We start from the raw sequence: 27,261 nt of genomic DNA, 5'->3' as shown, positions 1-27,261 counted from the left end.
CAGAGAAAGAACACACACACACACAAACACACTTATCCATTGTCTTGCTGCTCTAATGTTAAGCTTTTATAATAATACCCTTTGTTATCAAACACTATGAACCTCTGCAACATGTAATGCATGCCCTGCAAAAAAATACTGCCTTTGTGAAAGTTGCTTCCTCTGTCTACAAACTTGGCGGTATTGTTTTATCAGAATATCAAGTTTTGATTGGAATTATTAGCTGGTATTGGGTCTGCTCTGACACTAGGCGGAGTTGAATCCCAAACTGACTTGAATGTTCACTGCCCTGCAGTGGTCACAGTGAGAAACTGCAACACCACGTTACAGTTTTTTTTAATTTGTTGGCTAAATGACAGCGGGCTCAACTAAAGCAGCAGTTCATGTGGACCAATCTCTAGTTCCATTTTTCATTGCTTGAACACATTTCATAACTCTAAAGACTTATCCCATGGCACACTGTGGATTTAAAGCACTATGTTCCAATGCTAAAACACTGGTTTCAAAACTATTGACCACGCATTCAAAAAAGAATTGTTTTCAGTCTGGTGCCTATCGAACACTTCACTCAGAAGAAGTCTTTATAAATGCTAGTTAACTTTAAAAAAAAGACCTCATGATTGTACAGAGAACAAAGTCACCTAGGAATCTGTTGCAGATTCCCGTGTAAAGACATTTAGAATTTGCCAGTGGTGTATGTTTGAGCAAGTCAAGGCCTTGAGACAGCTGTAATTACATAGTGGTTCTGGTCAGCCTCACTGTTTTATTGTCAATAGTGTGAACTAATTTTTTAACTTTTTTACATCAAGGACCCCTACACTGACACAACTTAGTCCACGAACCCCAATCTGATAAGATTTTGTCCCAGGGTCCCCTACTTGATGTAATTTTTGCTGTTAGATGTTTTATGACAGAAGGTTAATGAAGCAAATGAGCAAAAATAATCACACAATCTGTCATTGTGTTACTTATGGATGAAATTAATAATATGTAATGTATTTATTAATAATTTGTACTGTTTATTGATCCCAGTGGGAAAATTACAATTTACAATCTGTTTTGTTAGTAATCACTACACACAGGCTTTAAAATTCACACACATGCTCAGGACCTATTCATTCACAAATGTAGAGATGTCAGAGTGAGTGGGTTGCCAGTGCTGGACCAGCACCCTGAGCAGATGGCAGATGGTTGGTGCCTTGCTCAAGAGCACCTTGCAGCGCTCAGGAGGTGAACGGGCATCTCTCCAGCTACCAATCCACACTCTGTACTTTGGTCTGTACTGGGACTTGAATCTGCAACCCTCCGGTTCCCAACCGAACTCCCTATTGGCTGAGCCACTGCCACCCCAATATAATAACATTGATCTATTCCCCTTTTCGATGGGAACCCACTGGGACCCCTTTAAGGACCCCACTTTGAGAACCACAGCCATAGATCACTTGAGTAGTGTTGCTGTCTGTTGTGGATATCCTTCATGTCTGTCAGTTGAAATAAAGAATCACATTTTGTGTCCTCAGCAGAGGTCTGTCAACAGCAATTCACTTCCTTTACTTTAGATATGGTAAACATTAAATATGAAGTTGTAATTTGTGCTCATGGAGATCAAGAAGTGTGCTTTTCAGTCACCACCCTTTTGGAGATAATCAAAGGAAACTAAATCAACTTGTAAATAAGTAATCATTAGTGTTAATTTGGCTATGTTTCTATAACCTGTATAATAAATCCTGACCCAATCTGTGAATGTATGCATTGTTTTCCTCACACAGGCTAGTTCAATCAATGTTCAAGCAATGTTTTTTGTGACCAAATGTTTTTAAATCTGTAGAGCAATGTTGATGATGAAGGAAAATGAAATTTCATTAATTGAAAAGTAAATCATTTCTAAATTATTTCCTTTTTCACTACTTTTGACAAAAACATTACTTATTTATAACAATTCCAAAACTTTCCCCCAGTTTGACCTTAAAAGCGGCCAAATGTGGAAGTGGGGCTTAAGTTGTGGGGGAGAGACATGGGTACATATGTTTTTTATACTGTGTGTTTTAATACAAATGGTTTGTATTATTCTCTAACTGATTGACCTATTGCATTCTGGAAGGCACAGTGAGTTTCCAGACTAGGTCGGAGCTGAATGGTCTATCTATGTCCAACGACTACTGACTTTACAGAGTTGTCTCTGGAAATCCTGGTTATGATGGTATTATTATATTTATTATGCAGAAATGTATATAATTGAAAATAAATTGATGGTGTTACCAAAGCATATCATGGTTTGCCTCATTGTGCTAAAATTGTGATGTCATATGAATACTAGCGGACACAAACCAATGAAATTGACAGGAGCCAAAAGTGAATGACTGCCTCCCTGATGCAACGCTGTGTAATATGTTCATGGGAAATGAAATACTATTATAATGTGTAATTTGACCCTTCAAACAAAACCCTGATTGCTGTCACTCTTTTACATATTTACATCATTGTGAAACTCTTACCTGCTTGACAGGTCTTTAGCTACTTTAAGTAGTTTCAAACAAGTCCACAGCCTATGCTGTTTTCTTTCTTATTTCCCATATAGGCATCCTTGCTATATTACAAGGTGATTAGGCTATATCATTTTCACTGATTTTGATTAAAAAAAAACTCACTTGTTTTAGTTATCAATTATGTCAAACCATTCTTAATTAGGCTGTATGAAACTTGGCTGATCATTTTGTCAGAACAATCTTCTACAGGGCCAGGAATAGTTCACATATACCAATTTAATTCAGGATAACAACAGACAACTTTTATTGAGTTGAAAAAAGAGCATGACAGCATCCTTTTTTAATTGTCATTACAGTTGGCCTGCAGTATTACATTGTGATTACACCATAACATAAACATGACCGGGCTCCAGCCCTGCTGCTGTGTGAGGGGCGGGTCCACCTTATAATCATATGAACAACCCTCTCGTATGATATTGGCCCACTGCTAATATATTCACATTGACTTTAATATCATTGGTGAATAGGAAAAGGCACGTACACACCCACACCTTCCTTAATAGCTGGAGACAATTGTATTTTTTAATGAATCCAATGTTAGCTGACAGCATATAATGAAGCAGCACGTAATTGTAATGTTAGGAAAAGAGAGGTGATACAGTTTGGCTAACGTACCTTATCTGTAGCGTAGCTGCAGAGCCTGCGACGGCGTTTAGAGCTTGCGGTAAGTTACTGTGCTGGCTAGCGTGTATAGTAGCCTAACAGCCGTCATCACAACAATTGGGACAGGTTGACATTTAGTAACGTTACTTTAAGGCTGGCATAGAAATGGCATCAATAGCAGCGGCACATGAGCCGTGTTTAAGCCCAGGCTCCATACCGCTGGCTGATGCTTTAGTCCCCGCAAGTATATTTGCGCCACACCGGGGAGAATGCGGGGACGAGGCCGAAGACGAGTGTTATGAGGACGGGGACATGATCAATGGCGAGCCCGAGGGCTGTGGGGTTGACTTCACCAACAAGGTAAAGAAAGGCCCTTGATATTATGGGGCTATGTAGCTCCTACTGGGAATGAATGAATGAAAAGTATGTGTTTATTACGTTTACAATATATCTATGTAACGCTATGACAAACTCATGCTCCATACTGTAACGTTAACTAACGTTACCAAATTACTGTAGCACCAATAATGATACCAGACCTGGACGCAGGACATTGCTTTTGCTGACGTTAAATAAAATAGCTGTTTGTGGCTTAGGCTAGCCCCATCCGATGCTATCAGCGCATAACGTTAACGTTAACATGTTGTTTTGTTATCAGTCGAAGCACATTGCACCATGGTTCTACTAAGTTAAGTGTATCTAGCCAAGTCTGGCGATACTGTCCAAAGCAAGGCACAGCAACATAACAAAATGTGTTGTCAAACAAGGATTGTAGTTTGTCACACCATCATTGACTTGACATGTAATGGTAACCTCGATCATCACAATCACACAGGCTGATGAAATCGGATGAAATACAGGAGGGCAACAATATAGTCAGGATACAGGTGAGCCTGCTGGACCCTAACCTGACGTCACCCTGCGTGCCTGACGATATATCGCTGTCATAAGAACGTTTTGAAAACTACGAGGGTAAAAAACGAAACACAAGCACAGCTGCCCACGAGTTTGGGTAATAGCTGTTTCCAGCAACAAGCTCCAGCACAAAGCAGTCCCTTCGTCTCTTGTAGTTCTCTTTCTCTGTAAAATAAAGCTGCCTTCACGTGCGGTCGGACATGTCATGATCTATCGATAAATGATTTGAAGAAAACAATAATTGTGAAATGCAAAGCTTACTTATTATATATCAGTGGACAGCAGGAAGAGAAATACAGAGGTTTGGTGGATGACTATGTCGGGTGGTGCTAACTGATCCACCTGCAGCTGAACATTAGCAAGATGAAGGTGCTGATTGCGGACTTCCATGGGACTAAAACCTCATCTGGCCCCTGTATCCACCAAAGGGCAGGATGTCACATTTTCAAGGAAAATCTATTTCATTTGTGGGAGACCTTAGAGCAAATAAAAGCATGGTTGCGCTTTGTTTCTCAGTCCGGTTAGGGGATCTTCCCACCTGCCTAATAACACTGTGTTAACATGTAACATTGAGGTGTTTCATTGGATGAGAGAGAGCTTTGTTTGTGTGTGGAGAGCACCTTTTGAACTTGCTATTCCCTCTAGGTTTATTTTCTACATATAATATAAAAGAGTTTGAACTGAGGGAAAAATGTCCAGAGTGATGCTTACTTGCTTACTAACATGCAGTCACTGTCTCTCTTGAAAGCAACCACACCTTGGGCAATCCCCACCAACTTTTGAACTGTCACAGATTAGAACTCATTGGCAAAAGGAATTGCTTTGATTATACATTTATTGTAGAAGAAGCACCCAGCCTGGGTCATAGCTCCAACAACATTTCATTTTCTCTCTGTTTTCTTCTTTTCACCTGCATGAACAAACCCAATAGCTGGCACTTGTTAGCCCAAATGGAGAGCAGTATGACTCGTTACTTCGCCAGCTACGGGACAGGATGGAAGAGGGATGCGGAGAAACCATCTATGTGGTTGGAATGGGCTCAGGTGGGAAAAACACAAACCCATTTCCTCCAATTTTTCAGTCAATCTGTGCCAAAGCAGTTTACAAAACCCGGAAAAATCGTGTTATATTGTCTACTTAGCTCTTGTTCTCCTCCCTCCTCTGTCCTCTCTGCCGCAGATGGTGGGGACTGGGGCCTGGATGAAAAGGATATGGAGGCCTCAGCAGCTACAGTGCGCTCCATGTGTGAGCAAGTGGATGCTGACCTTATTACGCTCCGGGAGCGCAGCGAGGCTGCCGGTTTGGTACGCGACTATCTGATCCGCCGGCGTGTGGGTGAGCTGGACTTCCTGGAGGTCAGGTGAGTGGTCAGAGATCAGAATAAATGAGGTCATAGTTGCAATCCAGAAAACAGATCCCACTCACAATACCTAGGCAATGATGATAGTTACTTTGTATTTGCACTAGATTGGTTTCGCTTTCTTTAATGTCACAAAGTTATGCCTTCCTTGTACAGTTTCAGTGACATTTTGATATTCCTCTATCCTTCAGGGTTGCAGTCGTGGGTAACGTGGATGCTGGTAAGAGTACTCTGCTGGGTGTGTTAACGCACGGAGAGCTGGACAATGGCAGGGGCTTTGCCCGCCAAAAGCTCTTCAGGCACAAACATGAGATGGAGAGTGGCAGGACCAGCAGTGTGGGCAACGATATCCTGGGGTTTGACCAGGAGGGACAGGTGAGGGGTGGGGAAGTGGCAGGCAGAGCAGGGAAGCTTATGAAAGAATAGCTGTTAAAGCATTAGAATTATAGTTTAAATAATTGAATTTTCTGCCACACAATGAGTTTTTCAAATGCATTGATATTCTGAAGGAAATATGGACAGTACCTTGAGAAGTGAAGCACGTTTATCTGAACAAGAAGTGCAGAGCAGAGGCATGGGAAGGCAGAGGATGGCATCCAGAAAACAGAAGTGGATGTAGAGCTTAGGTACTCTTGCTCAGGGGCTAATCACCAGTACTCTGTACCAGTTATTTAAACCAGTGGTTCTCAACCCTTTTGAGTTGCGCCCCCCCCCCCCAGAATAATGAGGTTGGTGTTCAAAGCCCCACAACGACAAGAAAAAAAGCTGCAAACGGTGTAAACAGCTGTTTTAACGCGCCTCCCCATGCTGATTTTGAGTGAATTTTGTGAATGTTCTGATTAATGCATGTAAACAAATGATGCTTTACGTTTTAGCAGTTAGCACCTAGCCTTGTTCAATGTACTCCAGGCTCTGGGTATTTTTGATAAGTTTGTGACTTTTTCTGTCCCCCTGACCCACCGAAACAGCACCCTTTCTGTGTTTTTTCCTGATTTACAAATGAAGTCCTGAATCCTAACACACTAAATGTACCAAACGTTAACAGATTAATGTGAAAACCCTTCGACGGCCTAAAATATGTCTTTTTTTCCTCCCCAACTATCTGGCAACTCGCCAGAGATTATCTTGCGACCCCCTAGGGGGTCCCAACCCCCAGGTTGAGAACCACTGATTTAGACAACAACTTGTTATAGTACTTGGCAGCCTCCCTCAGAAACTGGCAACGACCACGAGAGAGATGGGAAATGGCAACTTGCTTACTGTATGGTGCTGTATGGTGCTGAATGATGTGGATTTAACAATGCCACTAGGTGGTGAACAAACCAGATAGTCATGGAGGAAGCCTGGACTGGACCAAAATCTGTGAGAAGTCCTCCAAGGTGATAACCTTTATTGACCTGGCTGGCCATGAGAAATACCTCAAGACCACCGTGTTTGGGATGACCGGACACCTGCCTGACTTCTGCATGCTCATGGTGAGAAGAGGGAGGGGGGGGATTGGCATTAAGCTGGTGAATGGGTGCTAGAGGTGTGACGAGATCTCGTCCAAGGGAGATTAAAATGTGACGAGACTTCTTCTTCCTGGTAAAAATTGTCTCGTGATATTGGTGACAAGTGCAGAGCAGCAGCCAGTAGATGGTGTCTTACCTGGTTGCTCTTATAATCATGAGCGGATTTAGACCCTTTTTTAGGTCTTCATCTCATCCCCCCTAAAAATTACAATAATGTTTTTTTCTTTTAAATCAATTTTGGTACTTCAAGTTAGAGTTTGCAATTTTATCTGCTAGTGGCAGAGGACAAACAATTACAGGTTTAAAGGGCTTGAATTAGGTTTAGTATCCTGTGTTGCTATCGTGTTAGGTTGTAACCTTGGTTCTCTGAGTAAATACTATTTTATCATATTCATCATATTTCTTGATTGAAGTTTTCTTTCAATTAGTAAGCCCCATCTCGTCTCGTCTTATCCCGTCTCTTGAGCTGAGTGTCTCGTCACACCCCTAATGGGGGCCATATACTGTATTAAAAAAACTCAATGTCTTCCTGCGTGTACTGTTTTTATCTATATTTAATCGTGCGTCTATCCGTACACGTGTGGTGAAAAATTCAAACTTTGAACTAAACCAGTTTTAAAACTTACCCAAATGTGAAATGATTGTTAGTGTCCAAATGTACAACAAAGGCTTTTTTTTCTCTCTCCCTGCTTCGCCAGGTGGGCAGTAATGCAGGTATTGTAGGGATGACCAAAGAGCACCTGGGCCTGGCCCTAGCCCTGAATGTGCCTGTGTTTGTAGTGGTAACCAAGATAGACATGTGTCCAGCCAACATCCTGCAAGGTCAGTCCTAACTAACTATATTTCTCACTTACATTTGAAAACCCAATGTAACAATAGGAAGAACTTAGTAAGTATGTCGGTATGCTGTCATCTTTTCCTACACCATGTGTTGATATCAGGCTTTGTGCTATAATTCTTGCGGACTTGCATGCTCACAACAGAGACATTGAAGCTGCTCCAGAGGTTACTGAAGTCCCCCGGTTGTAGGAAGATCCCTGTCCTGGTACAGAATAAGGACAACGTCATAGTCACTGCGTCGAACTTCAGTTCGGAGAGGTACAAAGTCTGTCCCGGCCAGATTCAGAGTAGGAATGAAGATGATCCTCTGTGACCCGTGTGTGTGTTGTGTCCCCCCAGGATGTGTCCCATCTTTCAGATCTCCAATGTGACCGGAGAGAACATGGACCTGCTCAAGATGTTTCTGAACCTGCTCTCCTCCAGGACCTCCTACCGTGACGACCAGCCCGCTGAGTTTCAGATAGACGACACCTACTCTGTACCGGTATTCTGACCAGTGACATATTACTAAATGCATTTCACTGTGCGCATTATATAAGTAAGGTATATCATGCTACAGGGACAAACCACACACGTCATACAGAACAGCACCTAGCAAAAGCTATCTAAACCACTACTTGTGTTCTGTTTATGTCTTAGGGAGTGGGAACAGTTGTATCAGGAACTACTTTACGTGGACTCATACGTCTGAATGATACAATGCTACTAGGGCCGGACCCCTTAGGCAGCTTCATTCCCATTGCCGTCAAATCAATTCACCGCAAAAGAATGCCCGTGAAGGAGGTTAGAGGTGGCCAGACTGCCTCATTTGCTCTCAAAAAGGTAGGAGGAGAAAAATCTCCCACAGCAGCCTCTAGGGGGAAAGTTTGGGACTGCATGTCATGATGAATTCATTAACTGGCTGCTCAAACCGTGTAGTAGTATTTGTGTTATTGGGGAAGGTTCTGTATCCCCATTGTCACATGTATGGCTCTAACCCTCATTTCTTCCAGCTTTCTTATCACACTCCACTAATCTTATAGATCAAATTTTGAGATATGATCTAGAGAACTGATGACAACAGTGTTCTGTCATCTTTACCTCTCTGTAAAGATCAAGCGTTCGTCCATAAGGAAAGGCATGGTGATGGTCTCCCCAAGGCTGTGCCCACAGGCCACTTGGGAGTTTGAGGCTGAGATCCTGGTACTGCATCATCCCACCACGATATCCCCCAGATACCAGGCCATGGGTGGGTAACACTGATGCGGAAAAATGTCAGGGGAGTTGGAACAAAAGTGCATGTTCTGTGGGTTTCAGCGGCAACTTTATGTTATCAACTGCCTTGAAGATTTATAGGCAACTTTCCAAATAACATTTAATACTGTTTAAATGCTGCTTTGTTGAAGTAATGGACAATTTGTACTACATTTATTTCTCTAGGGTTGTACACAGTGATTATGTTTGAAGGAAGTGTAGCGGGGCGACTCACCACTGACAAATAATGCTCTTACAGACTCACTTACAATAACAACAAGTGCATGCACACCTTTTAGTGACTCCCTGTTGCCTTTGTAAAACTCTTTAACTAATTTTCTCTCATCTCTTTTTATCTCTTTTATCTCTATCTCTTTTATTTCTCCCTCTGTCCAATCACCTTTCTGTCCTCACCCACCACTCAGTCCACTGTGGCAGCATAAGGCAGACCGCCACCATCTTGTCTATGAACAAAGACTGCTTACGGACAGGGGACAAGGCTTCAGTCCACTTCCGCTTCATCAAAACCCCGGAGTACCTGCACTGTGACCAGAGGCTGGTGTTCAGGGAGGGACGCACCAAGGCTGTAGGCACCATCACCAAGGTAACGCAGCCTTTTGGAAGATCAAGGACTTGTGCTTACACTGAGAAATGACTAACACGATGAGCGGTGGGTCACAGTACTGACAAAAAAAAAGTTCAAAGATATGTATTTTTCCCATTACAATGGTGTGCCAGTGCCTAAAGCCTGATTCATTAATTGGAAATGTTTAATCTGTAACGCTGATGGCCAATTCCCACAGGGTAAGTGCAGAAAATAGTGAATTCCATTCCTATGATAACACATTACTAACAAGAATTACAATTTTCACAGACTACTATGAACACAAGTTATTTTCATTAGGCATTTAAGAGTTGGTATGAGACAAGAAGAAAAACTATTTCCTTGTCTAAAAGAAAGAAAAAAACATTTGTAGAAGTTTTTGTCTAATAATTGTAGTAAAAGATTTAAATAAACACAATGGTGATATTTACCTTCTCTCCTGGGAAACACCAACCTATCTAGATAGGCTGAGATCTTTATTAGAATTTCTTTTTACGTTTTGAGTTGCAGATAAAAAAAAAAATCTTGACTCAAATACTGTCTCACATTATTTTCAGCTTTTGCAATCCACCAATAATCTACCATCAAATTCCAAACCTCCACAAATCAAAATGCAGTCTACAAAGAAGGCACCGCTGAGAAAAGAGGACGGCACCACGGCAACTAGTGATGATGTAGCAACGATAGCACAGTCAGCAAACATCCCAAACGTGACACAACCGGTGAGACAAGTCAATAAAAATGTTACCATATGAGGTGTTTTTTATTTAATGTGGGATATGCTGATCTTCTTGTGTTTCATTGGATTTGCTGCCTTTTTACTGTGTACTTGCCCTAACGTTGCTGCTCTTTTGTAACTTGTTACCTGCTCTGTGTCCTCCTCCCATTTGTTTTGTTCTATTTCATCCTAAACATTTAACTGTGTCATGCCAACTTCACTCTTGCATACTCTATCCCCCTCCTTTGCTTGCGTGGCTGGCTTCCTAAAGGGAGAGGGAGATGAAGACCCTCAGATAAAGGAGGGCAACAAAGAGAACAAGGTAAAATTGTTCAATTCAAAATGAACAAGAACAGCGGAGAACCTGAAAAGGGAAGATAGTGTGAGCAAGATGGTTCAGCTCATAACCTGTGGATCTTGTTTCTTTGATATATTTTCAGGAAACAATGTTTTCCACTCGTGTACTTTTCATATCTTGTCTAATATTACCACTTTTCATATAAACTACAAATGCACTTGGAGGATTGGAGGTGCCTAACAGTATCAAGTGTTTTGGTTTCCTCTCCCTTGCAGCCAAAGTCTGGAGGAGGTGGAAGAAGAAGGGGTGGCCAGAGGCACAAAGGAAAAGGCCAGAACAGCAGCACCAACTCCACAGCAGCTCCCTCCTCCTCAGGAATAGGAGGCTCCTGAACCACCCTCTTGTCCCTTGTAACCCTCCCCTCTCTCTGCTATCACTCCACTAAGTGCTCTCATTCCACAAAACCATAAAGGACAGATGTTTGGAGCAAGACACTCTCCTCAGTCTTATCACTCCTTGCCTTTTTGCACCAGGTCATATAGTTTGGTTTTTCTCCAAAAGGGAACACAAAGGGGTATGTTCCAAACCAAAAGGCATACAGTCTTTAATGCTTATTAACATCAGCTGCCTTTACTACTTTGAATTGTTTTGGTGATGGAAAGCAGTGTTTATTTTAGGTTAGCCTCTCTCAGGATGGTGTATTTAATTTGATCCATATTTGATGTGTCTATAAAATCTACAATTCAGTCCTCTGGCTCAATGTCACAGAGAAAGAGGGAGGCTAAACAAAGGTCCTGTACCAATATGAAACTTCCCCCATGCATTCCCTGTTTATTTGCAATGAAAAATTATTCATGTACTATTTATACTTTGATTTGATTTTAAATTCTAGATATATGGAAATAAGCAGTTACATTTTATAATAGTTATTTATTTGGCATACATGCAGAAGGTTCACTGATGGTCATCGATCGTTCAACCCACTCCCACTTGCATGCTTCGATTCAGCGGTATCTACCATGCTTCCAGTGTCGGCCGTGTTACAATCCTTATACAAACAGTGGCAGTACAAACAAATACAGCACAATAGCTTGTCAAGCAAAGTTGCTTATGATTATAAGACATGCAGTAATTGCAGTGCTACTTGTAACTCTAGTACCCCATGCGTTAGGCCTGTTGCTGTTAACATGTTGTGACATTTTAAACACTTTGCGGATGAAAAACTTACCATTAATAAACATCCTTTCCTGAACTTTTAAACAGTGTTTATTTTTCTATGTGCACTTTTCTCAAATGACATGTTAATACTATACATTTTGTTTGTTAGAGCAAAACGTTTTTTTTTAACTTGAAATAATGTTACAGGAAAACAGATTTGAGGGTTGTGTATTCCTATCAGTTCCATGTGTTACAGAGGGAAAGTGGCAACTGCAGGCTGGATCTTCTTTAAGTAGACACCAGGAAGCAGAGTATTCTTGTGTTTTCTGATTGTAAAGGTTTAATAATCAATATGTGATTTACACATAGGCTAAAATAGCTACAAATGTGAAATGTCTGCACACGGGGAAGTTACAGTTAACACTTTAAGTCAAAGAAATTTCAAGCGCAACATCTGAAAGATCTAATTAGCGTGGCAGGAATAAAAAAAACAATACAACAAAATATTTGCTACAGCAAAGTATCCAAAAACTAGAAAATAAAAACTACTGTATATGTATATATATTTTGAACAAAAACATGTCTCACAAGTTGAATTGTTATATAAACCTCGAGTCCCTACTTTACAGTCTACCATTATCAAGAATGGCCAACAATTTGAATAAATAAAACAGATATCTCCCTGTTTTCTGATGTATGTGCAGCTGTAAGTCAGAACTAAAGGTTGGTTTGGAGATAAGTAAGAATGATAAAGTCCTATGTTGAATTTCTTTAACCTACAGGGGCACATTTAGTGACAAGCAAAATAGGTTTACATTATTTACAAAACATTAGAAATGATATGCAACATGTATTTACTATAAATTGTAACACAAAAAAAGTTTATCTTTATTGTCATACAAGTGCATTTTTGTTCACTACCAATGTTAAGGTAGCACACATACTCATAGTCTTGTATTACAATTTTGAAAGGCTTTCCTTGGCATGTGCAACAATAGTATTTAATGAAATAGTTTGTGGAATTCATGATAGTGAGGTAATCCTCTCAAAAATAGTTTGTAACTTCACAGCTCCATATTTAGGAATGTTCTGTTTTGGTCTTAATATTTGGGAATTTATGGGGTACTGTGGCATTTCGGACCATGTTAAAAGGCCCAGTTTTTGTCATGGTAATGACATGCTGGTAAGCACACAGCTGATGCAAGAGAATTATTCACTCTTGCACTTACTTAAAGTTAGCTATGAAAAGCTGAATTGCCAGAGCAGCGAGTGCTGAAGAAATAGTGTTTGGACGCACTGGGTCCACCGGTCCCATGGGTACAGACTATTCTGTACTACAGCGGGTTTTTTTAGTATATGAAGTTTTTACCATGTAGTGCAACATCCTACAATAGGTCTGAATTACCAGTATGCACCTTAAAGCACAAATGCTTCAGCACATACAAATTAGTCAACCTTTGTCCAATGCTGAAAGGTGACAGTCTGTGAAGTAGTCGTTTACTGTAGCAGACAATAATGTCTAATTTATAATTGACAGTCTGTAAGAAACAGTTGAAGAGACATCAAATATACAAAAACACGCAGGACAAAATAGGATTCAGACGTGTTTTGCTGTGTGTCTAGCCATCAATGTCCCAGCTGAAGAGATGATGTTTCACCAACATATCCTGCACTCCCTCTTTCAGTGGTCTCTGCTCCTTCTCCTGGAGAAAGGAGAGAAATGTGGAACACTTTTACCTAAAAACAAAATCAACACTACACCAGAGAGGGCAGATCAATTATTAGCCCAATTTTAAAGAATGCAGCTTAAGATGATGCAAAGCCTGCTTTTAAAATATCAAAAGGGAGAAAAAAATAAAAGGTACGCACACTAGTGGGATGAGGACAAATATAAAACAAGTTGATTTGTGGGATGGGGTAATCTGCATATATACAGTAATTTGCATACATTTACATTCTAAAGTTGACTGAAAAGAGGAATAAAAAAAAACATCTTTTGGAAATTTACCATATCTCACAATTGGCTGTGGAACTTTCCAGAAGATCTCTCAATGCAAATCAAACCAGCCATTAGGCTAACTGAAATAACACCATGTCAATCTCTAGGTATAGGGAAGAGTATGCCATGATGTGGGGCTCTCTAAATTTCAAAGGCTTTACCAGAATGCATAGTAACCTGGATCCATGAAATAACTGGCCTTTAAAAATGAAAATCTGCCTGTAAAATACTCTGCCTGCCTGTATGGGGATTTAACATTGGGGTTTGTATACTTTTGCCCCCTGTACTTTAAGGAAGAACAATTTATTCATGATAAAATGTTCATTCACAAAGAAAATTGGTGCCCTTAAACATTGGGTTTTTCCTGCTTTTTTTTTTGTTAATTAAGGCATTAAGATCAATTTCCAAAAGATTTTTTTTAAGTCAACTTTAGCATGGGTGTGTAAACATATGCAAGCCATTTAAGTAAACTATGGACTGATGAGTATACTAAAGCATCTACAGTCTCCTATGTGATATGTTACCTAGAGGTCCCAACTAAAGAGGTGATGCTGAACCAGCACATCGATAACTTCGGCTTTCAGAATAGTGGACTTCTGAAACAGCATAAAGTCATAACATTTTGTTCCCCTGAATACTGTTGTCTTTGAATAATAAGACTTACTACTGCTCTATATGGGGAATCTGAGGTAATCTCCTCTGCTCACCTCTTTCTTGTCGGGTAGTTCACAATCTTGGGAAAGGCTGAAGGCGAACTTTGATAGGACCCTGAAGAGGCAACAACAGTAGACTAGTCATTGTTTCCTGGGTCATTATGTGGTCTTTCTGATACACAAACTCCCGTGTGTTTAATTTTTGTTCTAAAACCCATTTTAGATATTCACTGATATTTTTAAATTACTGGATTATGTGTGGTAAATGTGGAGGATAGTGGAGATACAGTGCACTTATCAATGCCAGCCAACTTCAGTATTTCAGTACTGAGTTTGTCAGCAGCTTCTCCTATTCCTGATTTGTTTGCTCAAAGTGTCCACAGTCAACAACTTTGAATGGTCTCAGATTTTAATATTCTGTAAATCCCAAATAAATAGAATCAAAGCAGTAGTTTTAAAGTTAAGCGTTTCTTACCTGAGCTCACACTTGATCTGTACCCATCCAGGACTGCGAAGGAATGACCATGGATGATACCATTTCTCTACAGCAGCCATGCTAGAGCACAACACCTCCAACCATAGGTGCAGCACCTGCTCACTGGTGGGACAGACACACATTAAGAACCAAGGGTTCCTGAGGGTGTGCATGCCAACTCAAAATTTGTGAATGTGCACATTTTTAAGCCTGTGCTCTCTGTTACAATATACGGAGTGACAGTGATTATTTAAATTCTTTGCACGTGTATTAATTTTAAGAACTCACTTTAGGCCGACGCAGACAAGTGACCTGAATTTGACATCCATCTGAGCATGTGCTGTATCGTGGCTCATGTTGACTGACTGCACCGCCTGGGAAGAGACAGAGGGCGCTCATGCACTGCCTTCAAACATTCATTCCTTAAGGCTGAATCGACAGACATGACAAACACTACTTTAAAGTAACATACTTATTTTTGGAAAGGGTTCAGGTTCCTTAATTTATACCCGTAAATAAATTTGTTGCAAAAAAGTGCAGGGCATCTATGAGTCAACTTTAAATCAACTTCATTTTATTCTTCAAGCTGCACACCAAGTAAACATACTTTTTTTATTTACACATTGAGTAAATTAATACTTACTCTGTATAACAGCTCTTCTGGTGTTAGTACTTTCCCGTCTTCATCTAACCTGGAAAATAACACAAGAGAACAAATTGAAAGTAGATTCCTTATTCCTCGGCCATAACACATTTCAGTTCTCAAGGACAGTAAACATGGCATTTGTTTCTGATCCCAAGTTTCTTTGTTTTTAAACCAGGTGTGTTGATTGAGTGCTCAAAACACTAACATGTAAATATAACCGACCACAGGCATTTTCAATTGTTTGTGTTTAAAGTTTGCCAAAACCCAACAATGGTTTTACCTGTAGGTTTTACACAGAACCAGTCTGGAGTAAACAGAGTTGAAGTCCCTCTCAACCTCTCTACTGGCCGCCTGAGAAAATACAAGAAGACAAAGAATATTTAAAAGGGATACCTTACCAACACGAAGATGACACAGAGCTGGTTTAAAATTGGCAGTGTGTAGATGAACATTGTTTGGCTTCCCTCTACGGTGCCAGTGCACCAGTTTCCCCAGGGTGGTCTTCCATTAGGCGACCTGTGTGGCGCTTTTTGCATAATCTGGCGGTTCTTGGCAGACCTCCGCTTGGAGCTCCAAGCACTGGTGCCATAGAGGGAAGCCAAACATTGTTCCCCTAAAAACACTGTCCACACTGCCATGACACAGAGCTGGATTTAAATCAAGAAAATGTCTGTTTAAGTCCTATGGTGAATTTGACTCTACAATCTGGTGCCATTAAAAAAAGCTCTCTGACCTCTTCTATAAATAACCAAGGGTGGCAAGGCCCTCCCAGTATAGATGACTTCTTCAGACCGTGCTGAAAGATGGCCTTTAGGGCCGGACACAGTGTGCCCCTGGCCACGTCTGTCACTGCCTCGGTCACAGAGTCATCACCTGCTAATGAGTACTGGGGACAGACACAAAAGGAAAAATCCCTCTTTAGACACTTTAGGATATTAGATGAATGTGAGAAAACAGATAAAAACTGACAAATGTCACACGGATTAAACATTCAAACGACTGTTGGGAAAACCTAAGTCAGCATAGAAACAATTGCCTTATTAAGATGATAATTAACTAGTTCCATACCTCTTTGCTTCTTTCATCTAGGATCTCCACAAACTTAGCTGGAAACCACCCTGTTAAAAACAGCCACAGAAAATGTATGTCAATTAACCTGTAGGACAGATTATACTGTCAAAAAACAATTATCCAGATGGCAGCAGTGAGTGCTAATAAATAAGAAAAAACAAACACCTCTGAGGCCATTAAGCTCTCCAACCCAACAGTGTTCATCCTTCTGTGAGATGATCTGAAAGAGAAAAATACAGCGGTTTAATATGGGTACGTACAGTATGGGTACATGGTTGGAAAAACAAAAAGAAGCAATATTGTATTTTTGTGCGTCTCTGCAGGCCATGACTCACAGTGATGATGTCATTCTTCCTGAAGCCCAGTTCATCGTCATCATGACGCTCAAAGTCCAGCAAAGCCTTTGCCCGTCTCCGTCGGTTTCGAGAAACTACAAGAAAGTTTTCATGATCTCGCTGGTGGCTCTCCATGGAGTAGTCAGGAGTCAGGTCCTTGAGAGATTGGATAGAAGGAGTTAGGTAAAATGAAATGAAAATGTAAGGAGGTGCTGAATGAAATTATGGTATTACAACATTACATTTAGGACTGAACCATTTAGTCTGACATGCTAGCAACTTAAGGGAGTTAGAATGACCCCTAAAGCTCTTTTTTAAGTTGATGTGTAGTCCACAACAGGACATAAACTACACTGTCCCTGTGCTGCAGTGTGTGAACTAACAGTGCTGGAGTGACGTGGGTCCAGACAGTGGAAGTGCTCTGCAGTACGGGATATGGCCTCTCGTAAGGCTGCCACCAACTCTGTCTGCTTAATGTTCTTGGATTTCAGGGCCTCTGCCTCATCCTCCCCAAACAGCAGGGAGCTCAGGGTGGACTTCCTGCGCAGGGACTGTCTCCTCACCACCTGAACACATACAAAAACAGCGTAAATTATTGTTTTTAAACAATTGTTTATTAAAACTCAGAAACAATGCACACATTATGCAACTACTGACCTTATTGAGATTGGTGTTGAGTGCTGTGTTCCCATTGTTGAGCTGCGTCTGTTCATTTAATATATAGGCCAGGTGCTTGTGCCGGTGGGCTTCCAATGTTTCCTGAGATAGTGTCCCTGCTAGTCTCATAGCCTCCCCGAGAACTGCTGGCCCATCTCTCAGCTGGCTTGGCAAGTCCGACAAAGTATTAAAAATGGACGCAGAGTTCTCCGATGATACAAGCTCCTCCTCCTGGGGTAGAGGGGACATTTCACTAGGACTGATACTCATAATATACAGTTTTTGTCAATAGGAGGAGCATGTCCAGTTCGCTTGGGATGGTTTCTGGCTATAATAGTGTATAATGTCTGTTGGCATTAATTGCTCTAACATGACAATCATCATCTTCTATTCAAAAAAGTCAAACATGTAACTACAGTCACTGAAACAATAAAAATATCTAAAGCATCTCAGCACAAAAGTAACTGTATCAGGGTGTTGTGAAAATAGGTGGTGTAGTGCAAATACCTTGATCTTGAGCATGCCCAGTGTGACCTGGAAGAGCACCAATGAACCCTGGTAGAAGAGCAGGTCCCAGATCCTAAGGAGCAGACGGATGTCCACCACACTGGCAAATGATGTCAGGAACCAATGCAGTGTGATCAGAGACATCTCTGGATGTATAAGAAGGAGGGGATTACATACTGTATGCTTTTTACAGTCAACACGAATTCCAAACACATTTGTTAACTTTAATATTATTACTGCACAGCAAAAGGCTGAAAGGTAGTTGGTAATCTAGTGTTCTTTGAATGCCCAGGTAACCTCTCTGACTCCACGCACCACACTCTCACTATCTTTCCTAATACCGATCCTTACCTATGTCATGATCCTGCAGAAGACGGTCGAGGGCTGGCAGGTACTGAACAATGAGCTGGCGAAGAACCCTCTGGTCCGTTTGGACGCCCAACAGAGTGGAGGAGAAGTAAGATGGAGGAAGGAGGTCTTCAATCAGTGCACACATCATCCATAGCACATCCTCCTCCTCAAGAAAGAGCAGCAGACAGGAAACCACCTGGCGGGGGAGACAAGAAGAAAGACAAGAGCAAAACATGCATATGTGATGAAAGTGCTTCAACAAGTGGGTGTGCATTTTTACAGTTTGTGTGGTTCAGTAAATGTGTTCTCACCATGCCAGTGCCCTGACAGTACCCAATGTCTGGGTAGAGCCAGGCTAGGCCTCTTAGTACCCGTCTCAGCCTCGGCACTCCAACACTGGTCAGACTACAGAAACACGCATTGGTTGGCATAGTCCGCAATAGGTCCTTCTCTATCTGAGGGACAGAGGTTAATAAGGAATAATCACATCATGATTACAAAAAACAGCAGGAGAGGTTGGAGAAGGGAGGTGGAGAAAAGCACAACGTTATAATGGCCTCGCATTCACCCTTGTAAACGTGAGCATCTCTTATCCAAGATCTTATCTTGAGTGTATTTTTTATTTAAATTAATTGTGACTTAAAAAGTTCTCTCTGACTTTATAAAATTAACTGGATAGAACCATGTTAGTGATTGCTCCAACACCTTCTGCATCTGTCTATCTAGCAGTATTCCAGTGAAGAAATAAATAATCAGAAAAGGGTATGCACCAACTTCACCTTTATGTGAGACCACCCACCCCACCACCACTGGCTGTCAAAACAAACTTAAACCTAAATTCTTACTCAATCTGTAGTTGTGAACATGTGGACTGTGTCATTTTCCCTGTACTGTGGCAACACGTGTTACTCACTATCTCCACAGCAGATTAATGGCTACTTCATTCATGGGTTTTGGGGCTTTACAGAATTTATGGAAGCAAAGTACAAAACTGTATAATGTATAAACATGCCAATAAAGATTTTTTTTGTGGCATCAAGAACCATCAAGAGGTTGCAGTTTGCAACTAACTGAACACGCTACTGTAGAAACAGAGGTGCAACCTGGCAGGCTTTGCGGAAGAGGACCCACTCTCTGTAGATATGAGTTCATTCTGTGTTTACAAATACACAACTATTCTTAGTTTCAGGTGATTTTATACTAGTGAAAACATTTGGAATATTCTATTCCATATCTGCCCATAGAGCCCACTTAATCTTACACACTGTTCCTTTAAGTAGTTGTTCCACAATTAGTCATTATTCAATTAAACAAGTAGTGAGGCATGTTCTCAAGAAGTACTATGCTTGTTTGAAATTCTGCATTGTGTTTGGTGACTTTACCTGTTTTGATGTGCTGGTGTCATCATTGGAACTGTTCTTAATGATTTCTCTGTAAGAAATCTCAGAAGTCCTCTTCTTCTGCAGTGCTCCAGCCAGACGCATCCATAGCTAACCAACAAAACATCTTTAAAAGTCTTGTTTTGTGACTTGATGACTCAATGTGATTAATGTAAATACTTAAAAGCAACTTATTTACTCCTCTTTTCTTAAATCAGAAAAATTGGCTTGTCATCGGCAGCAGTATTAGACAGTATATTAGTGTAGTATATTATCTCAATGTTTACCACTTCTTATCAACGACATAAATAGTTATCCCATGCTGAGCAAGTCGACCTACCTGTGGCCTCATGCTGTGAGGTATGCCACCAAGCACCAGGGAACGCAGCCGCTCCGAGCGTGGGAGTACGGGATCTATGAGCTCCCAGGTCAGGTCACCCACCGCGTGGTTGTGGGTGAACTCCAGGTGGGCTTGCCAGCGCAATCGCTGCTGTGGGTCTTCACAATGGGGTGAGCCTTCAGCGCCCAGCCAGGACCTGGGCTTTCCATGGTCTGAGTGAGAGGAGATTAATATATCAGTATTTTTGTGTTCTTTATAATCATAATATTAACATAAATAAGTAAACCCCATTCCACCTCTTGAACTGAGGTATTGCAAAATGCTAGCAAGTACAATTGTACTGTAACCAAGCATAATAGGGACATGGAACAAAAGGGGGAAGGTGTCTGGATAAGAGACAAGTGGCTAAATAACAGAGCCAAAAATAAAACTCTTGGGATGGGAGACAAACTGTCCTAGCAGTTGACCATTTGTTGTGTGCATGTTAATTATTATAAAGGTGAACTGCCACACAAAACCTTTTGTACTTGCATTTTTGAAATATGTTAGCACTATGTGTTTGTGTTATGTTGTGAATGTGAAAATGAACTGCTACCTCTTCTGTCAGCTCTAGCCACTCAATAGAAATAGGCAGGTTTGTTCATGCAGGTGACAATGTCAAAAGCTGGTCAGTCTGACGTCATGTTGCCTGAGCTCCTTGCTATTCATTAGCTCGCCTAGTTGCGATGGCTAAAGGATACTTATAACCAGGCTTTCATTGGCTAGCGGTTAGCCAATCAGCTCCAAGCAGCTTAGCTTGGTGAATATTAACGAGAACTGGCACAACTCAAGCAGTCTTTCTATACCATGCTAGAATGGCATGAAACAAGGTAAACAAGGCATCTTTTCCACACAAAAACGTTAGAGTCCATGGTAGAACTTCAGGCATGACCACAAGGTAATGAAATACGTGTGGCAGGGCACCTTTGAAACAAAGATAACAGCCAACATGACATGTATCAACAACAAGATGAACGTAGGAAAAATACTGCTGCCAGACAAAATATTGGATAATTTAAGGTCAGAAAACCTGGCCTTCTCAACCAATACATGAGAACAGGCCTTTAATTTTAAAAAACAAACAAACTAATGTTTAAAGGAAGTAGAAAATATATTTGTTCCCCCTTAGGCACGAAGTTGCTTTGAGATCCCTTGCACTCAGATTGTGAACACAATGTAATCACTGTGCTCAGATATGACGATTCCCATTTGTGTCTTTTGACTGGGATTGAAGAATGCGGAAAATGATGAAGAAGTGGGTATATTTGTGCATATGTCAAGGTGAGTGAACACATTACCTTCAGTGTCCATTTTGAAGCCAAACTCATCATATTGGAGTTCAGGCTCTTCTGAGGGCTCTTTCTGTAGGGACAAACGAATAGCATGCATCTCATTAGTAAATTAAAGTTGACTGTAACTGAAGATGGCCACAGTAGCTTTTCTAAGCATATTAAACACCAGGTAACAACAGGCTGTCTCTTTGCCACCCTAAGTAGAAACTTGCCATTGTATTTTCTGTGACCAAAATAGTCACTCTTATAATTCTCTGTTTAATGTCACAAAACCTTATAAAGGTTTGAACATAAACAACACATGAAGTCACATCCTCACTTGATGGTACTTGGCCAAAATGTCCTGGGGCCACATGCTTGGGGTGAGAGCAGAGAATGGCCCACCAGGGGCTGGTGTGTAGGTACCTAAAACAGAGACAGATTCATAAATTAGAAAACTGGTACTTAACGGATAATATGATAAATACTACAGTACTATGAATACTATACTACTACAAATTTTGACAAAAGCAAAGCAGGTTGGAACCACCAATGAGATTTCTAAACACATAACATACAAATAAATATAAATATATATATTAAATTATCAAATATGTTAGTCATGTAATTTTAGCAATCCAAGGTTAGTGTGTATTTATGGACATTAATAAGTCTGATATCCATAAACATTTACAGAGAGCCCTCTTCCAATTGAGTGCTTTTCCAACCAAATTCATACAAATCTTTACCTGACATTTTGGTGGAAATGGTGGATGGCTTCTATATGCAAATACCACAGTCACTCTGGAAAAAGGGGGTCAGCAGATAGGACCCACTCTGCAAAAAAGGACAAACAGAGGAACAGACTAGGTTGGTGGTTCAATTCAGGATCGTCCGAACAGTAAGAGGAAGTGTCTAGGAGAAAGACACTCACCCAAAGGTACTTCAAATAGTAGTGTCTTTAGGCCCCTCTTAAAAGTCTCCACAGTTTGTGGGGCCTTTAGGGTCTCTGGGAGGGCCTAAGGGCAATTCACTTTCCCATAATTTCCCATACAAAGTTATGTCTGAAATCCTTCCGATTATGTCCATTTAGTTTTTTCTGTGACTAATTTTCAAGTTATTACAGTGCATCTTCTCTAAACCTGCCTTTTTGCTGTAAACATCATTCCTGTTTGTTTGAAACAGTAAGCAAGTCTCTTTATAATGAGTCCATTTGAAAGAATCACAAACTTGTAACAAATCAGCATTCCTTCTTCAAGCATTACTCAAAACAGAGTTTGACAAGTTTTTCACAAATACAGTTAAGTGAGAGAGGAAGAGATACAGAGAGAGAGAGAGGGATATTCTTGCTCCTCTTCTCATGCCCATGTCACTGTTGTAATTAACAAAGACCAATTACCTCAATTAACAGTGTGTGTGTGTGTGTGTGTGATTATGCCACATAAAAAGTACCATCTGAAGCACGTCAGCGAACACTTGAGTAAAAAAAAAAAAAAAAGACTTACTAAACACACTGACAGGGTATTACTCTTTTCTGTCAGTATTCTTCTGTCTGCAAAAGTTCAGCAGGTATGGCACCAACATTACATAGAGTTTAACGCATCAACACAATGGGAAAAACTTAACTATCCCTGGATTTTCTTTTTCATTCACACAATGTCAGCTAAATGACCATTTTATAACATCGTACTAGTGTATTAAACATGTGCTCCATATAAAAACACATTAAAACTGGAAGTCAGAGACAAGTAATACATCAAAAATACCAGAATTAATGTTCTGCTGTCCAAATATGTTTAGAACACAAAAGAATCACAATTGATTATCTATTATAGATAGTCAATACCAACTAGTTGCACAAGAGCCAGAGTTTCTGTCAATTAAGCCATTAAGTAAGGGGAAGGGGATTTGGATGCTAATAAAAGGATCATGGCATCTTGCTTGAAGTGTCCTGAGAGGGGACACTATTTGAAATGTAAGCACTGATAAGCCACACACAAACATACACAGGCAGACACAACAGCACAACAGCCCTAACCTGCAAAAAGAGGCTAACCAGCATGCAAACACCCTGCCAAAATGATTCATTCCAGCAGCCGGCTTGCAGCATCTGAAGAGGGATTTAGGACTTAAGAGAGATGAGAAATCAATTTGAGGTTTGGAGGATGGCCCAGTATTTCTAGGCTAGCTCTGTGTATAGCTCAGGGGAGTACAGATTTTGGAGAGACTCCCTTACAAGAACACACACAGTTTGATCACCTGCCAAGAAAAGCAATACGACTGAGCCCCTCCTGCAAACTGTTGCACATATTGACAACGTTACTGCTACATTCTGCGGCAGAAGGAAGCAAAGGTTAGACCTGAAATTATCAGTTAATTAATCAATTACTGAATCAACATTAATACAATCAGCAACTATTCAATTGTTCAAATACTTTTTCCAATGCCACCTGGTCAAATGGGAGGATTTGCTGCTGTTCTTTGTCTTATGTGATAGTACGCTGAATGGTAGGGCTGCAACGAACGATTGTTTTTGTCTTAATTTTCTTCATTTGAAAGAAATATAAGATATGACAAAATGCAGAGGTGGTATAAAAACCCCATCTAACATTCAAATTAAAGACAGCTGTTCATGAACGCCAATTTACAAATGAAAATAAATATGTTTAAAATTTTCGAAAGGATATCTAGGAAGAATAAAAATTCCAGACAAGGGGAACTTTTTTTATTGCAAATTAATCGGTTTGTTTTCACAATTAAAGCCATTGATTGTTTGGTGTATTAAATGTAAGAAAATGGTGAAACATGTCAATCAGGGTTTCCCAAAGCCCAACATGACGTCCTTAATGTCTCGGTGTTGTCCACAACTCAAAGATATTCAGATTACCAACTGTCATAGAGGAGTGAAGACTAAAATAAATATCTACATTTAAGAAGCTGAAATGACAGCCCCCCCATACAAAATAACTAAATAATCAAAATTGTTGCCAATTTATTTAATAGTTTATTATTATTATTTAACAACTAAACAATTAATCGTTGCAGCTGTACTGAATAGTTTGGGGTTGGTCTGATACAATGTGGGCCTGAATTGAAGACGCCACCATGGGCTCTATGGAATTGTTTCTGATGGTATAATATTTCACTGGAGTAGTACCTTTTTAATTAGGATTTTATGTGACAAATAAAAATTGATTTCTGAGTAAACAAAATCACCCAATGGCCAAATACAACCAGATACTGAAGAGACAACAACCACAATAAAGACTGTGTGTAAATATATATATATATATATATATATATATATATATATATATTATACGATATTATATATTAATATATATTATTCCAACTTATGTTGACTTAGCAGAGGACTTGACTGGATCTAAAATAGGACTTTTCCCATCTTACTCTGAACACAAAAAGATCTTTTCTTTTATCGAGGTGCGGTTGCGCTCACCTGTGTTTGCACACACTGGTCGACACCCTGCTGCAGGTAAAACAAAGAGTATAACATCCTGCTGCACAGACAGGTCGAGAGAGAGACAGAGAGAGAGAGAGAGAGAGAGAGAGAGAGAGAGAGAGAGAGAGAGAGAGTTCGGGTGAAACCCTTCCTTTACGTCTGGGGGTGTCAGTGGGGAAGCCCAACAGGACAACACATCTCTGTTATCAGAGGAAAATTAAGAACCTAATTATCTACCTTGATAACATTGTGTGGGTCTGTGTGGCTGCCCTACCATCCCCCCCCCCCCTATGCAAACGCCTCCAGTTTTTCCTTACAGTAATCACAACAATGGTGACTCATGTTATACGCCCACATCCACAGCTCTGTTTATCAGAATTACCGGCTCGTGCCACGCCAAGTTACAGTAGCTTTGGCTGAATAATGATACAACAGTCATTTATACCCTGACAGTTTTTTTCCATCTCTTACACACGCACGCACCACTGAGGCATATGCCACTGTGGTGAACAGAAATGTTGCTTCCTCAAGAGCAGGGAAATAAGAAGATAATGGCAAACCCTCCCAATCCACCGCTTTCCAGAAAATTTAGAGGTAGAAAACCATTCTGCAGGGGAAAGAGTTTCAACAATGTGCAGCTCTTATAACCTGATTTCTCTAATTTACATAATCCATAAAACATGAGATATAGCCACAAGTGACACCTGGATTTGGTATTTGTGATCTCACACACACACACACACACACACACACACACACACACACACACACACACACACACACACACACACACGTTAGGGTGTAACAGATTGTTAAGAGATTTAATGTAAATTGCAGCATCTGTTAAACCAGTCAGCTGGTAGATGATATGCTGAAAAGCAAACGTTGTGCACGGTGATCTAACGTAAAATATCACTCGAGGTGCTTGAAAGCATTCTGCTTAACGTTAGTAACATGCAAGTGTGACTGTGCACACATTACGTTACTTATCCTAGAACGCTCAGCCGTTACGTCAAACCCCAGATGACGTCAAATGCAGTCCAAAAACATAAAATGAGCAACAGCTACATTTTCAAACACATTTGACCGACTACATTCACGTGTACAAATTATACTACATAAAACGAGGAATACGATAATAAACCATGCCTAAGAATTGATATACCTCCTAACATCCGTGTCACAGAGACCAATGGACGATACTGTATTTACTCAGAGTTGTCAGCTGTTAACATTAGCCAGTGCTACCTTTCGCTTAGAGCTAACCGTTACATACAACGGTGCGCATTGGCCTGCTAGCATAACTTACCGTGACATTATTTTAGTAAAAGCACAAGGTTATGGTTTGTGGCGAACGTGTCTTCTGTCGTTCGAAAAGGGAAAACACCATATGCTATGCCATCACTCGTCTCGTATTTGTGATTTCCCTGCGTTGTGCACCTGCTAGCGACGTGCAGCCACGTTGTATCCTTACACCGTTTAAGGTTTTTCCTTTCCATCCTGAGAAGTAGTTCCAGATCCCGGAACTACACTTCTTACCGAAAATATCCTTCCGCAGAGGAGTTGATGACGTAGGCACACGACGGTTGTTGTTCCATTCATTCATCAGTTTCCTCGTCCTTTCCATTATTGAGGGTGGTCCTTTCACTCATTTATTACAGCCTCCAGCACAAAAAGCAGTCGCCAAACACAATAGAAGGCTACCAATCAAAATTTGAGATGTTTGTTGTTGTTACGGAAGTCTGAATGGATAAGGTTAAGTTGTGGCTTTTGTTTGTTTAGTTAGTCAGTTGTTTAATTTTTGAATTACACGTTTAACCTTTTTCAATTATGCATTTTCTTAAGATGGCTCCCTAATAACGATCAAAACTTGAAAAAAAAGCATAACAATAATAATTGTAATAACATTAATTTTGTTATTTTTATATTATTATTGGCCTATTATTTCTAATACGTATAGACCTAGCTAAGCTAATGATTGGCATTGATAAGGTTATGGGTAGACTACACATACAAATAAACTGTAATCTTTGAATTGAAATTGTTTTTGAATGAAAGAAGTGAAAACATCTGTCATCACTGATTATTTCAAGTCAAGATATCAAACAACAATTTTTATTATTTTGAGATAAACATTGAATTTCTTCTAAAATGGTTACACTGATGTTTGAAAGATGATGCTTTTACAAGATTGCTCCACAAGATGTCTCTAGTGCAATCAGTGCACAAGCTTTTATACATTGGCACCATCAACCACCAACCATTGACAGTATAAGACCTTACTGCATA

The 27,261-nt window shown here is 40.4% G+C and overlaps 2 protein-coding genes across 6 annotated transcripts; one reads left to right on the top strand and one right to left on the bottom strand.

Annotated features, from left to right (window-relative positions):
• The first annotated feature begins 3,060 nt into the window (after positions 1 to 3,060).
• On the top strand, positions 3,061 to 11,888 carry gtpbp1 (GTP binding protein 1). Of its 2 annotated transcripts, XM_034893961.1 has the most exons (14): positions 3,061 to 3,509; positions 4,996 to 5,107; positions 5,244 to 5,424; positions 5,616 to 5,799; positions 6,735 to 6,899; positions 7,634 to 7,757; positions 7,919 to 8,033; positions 8,115 to 8,259; positions 8,415 to 8,597; positions 8,868 to 9,003; positions 9,434 to 9,612; positions 10,170 to 10,334; positions 10,602 to 10,652; positions 10,904 to 11,888. In XM_034893961.1, exons 1-14 carry the CDS (start codon positions 3,315 to 3,317, stop codon positions 11,018 to 11,020), a joined length of 2,052 nt encoding a protein of 683 aa, XP_034749852.1. In that variant the 5' UTR covers positions 3,061 to 3,314; the 3' UTR covers positions 11,021 to 11,888. The 2 variants fall into 2 exon arrangements, with proteins under 2 accessions (XP_034749852.1, XP_034749853.1); XM_034893962.1 differs by lacking the exon at positions 10,602 to 10,652.
• sgsm3 (small G protein signaling modulator 3) lies at positions 11,542 to 26,515 on the bottom strand. Of its 4 annotated transcripts, none has more exons than XM_034893960.1 (22): positions 26,282 to 26,515; positions 22,259 to 22,346; positions 21,850 to 21,935; positions 21,537 to 21,600; positions 20,200 to 20,411; positions 19,863 to 19,970; positions 18,792 to 18,935; positions 18,481 to 18,676; positions 18,130 to 18,275; positions 17,623 to 17,853; positions 17,349 to 17,531; positions 16,966 to 17,121; positions 16,796 to 16,850; positions 16,628 to 16,677; positions 16,293 to 16,445; positions 15,840 to 15,910; positions 15,557 to 15,605; positions 15,202 to 15,287; positions 14,914 to 15,036; positions 14,493 to 14,553; positions 14,310 to 14,381; positions 11,542 to 13,489 (listed from the first exon to the last, which is right to left on the bottom strand). In XM_034893960.1, exons 2-21 carry the CDS (start codon positions 22,263 to 22,265, stop codon positions 14,310 to 14,312), a joined length of 2,253 nt encoding a protein of 750 aa, XP_034749851.1. In that variant the 5' UTR covers positions 22,266 to 22,346; positions 26,282 to 26,515; the 3' UTR covers positions 11,542 to 13,489. The 4 variants fall into 4 exon arrangements, with proteins under 4 accessions (XP_034749851.1, XP_034749850.1, XP_034749849.1 ...); XM_034893959.1 differs by lacking the exon at positions 14,310 to 14,381 and adding an exon at positions 24,970 to 25,030 and having other exon boundaries at positions 26,282 to 26,477; XM_034893958.1 differs by lacking the exon at positions 14,310 to 14,381 and adding an exon at positions 24,970 to 25,027 and having other exon boundaries at positions 26,282 to 26,477.
• Positions 26,516 to 27,261: the final 746 nt, after the last annotated feature.

This window comes from Etheostoma cragini, chromosome 15 (assembly GCF_013103735.1).
Source record: "Etheostoma cragini isolate CJK2018 chromosome 15, CSU_Ecrag_1.0, whole genome shotgun sequence".
NCBI classification, from domain to species: domain Eukaryota; kingdom Metazoa; phylum Chordata; class Actinopteri; order Perciformes; family Percidae; genus Etheostoma; species Etheostoma cragini.
This window is presented reverse-complemented; position numbering and strand designations above follow the sequence as displayed.

Excerpts from the sequence above, each read along its gene's own strand:
- gtpbp1 (XM_034893961.1), top strand. The coding sequence starts at position 3,315 with ATGGCATCAATAGCAGCGGCACATGAGCCGTGTTTAAGCCCAGGCTCC. Across the intron at positions 8,260-8,414 it reads ACGACACCTACTCTGTACCG|GGAGTGGGAACAGTTGTATC; the intron begins GTATTCTGACCA and ends TTTATGTCTTAG. Across the intron at positions 9,613-10,169 it reads CTGTAGGCACCATCACCAAG|CTTTTGCAATCCACCAATAA; the intron begins GTAACGCAGCCT and ends CATTATTTTCAG.
- sgsm3 (XM_034893957.1), bottom strand. Across the intron at positions 14,554-14,913 it reads CAGATCAAGTGTGAGCTCAG|GGTCCTATCAAAGTTCGCCT; the intron begins GTAAGAAACGCT and ends TTGCCTCTTCAG. Across the intron at positions 13,490-14,492 it reads AACTACCCGACAAGAAAGAG|GAGAAGGAGCAGAGACCACT; the intron begins GTGAGCAGAGGA and ends TCCTTTCTCCAG.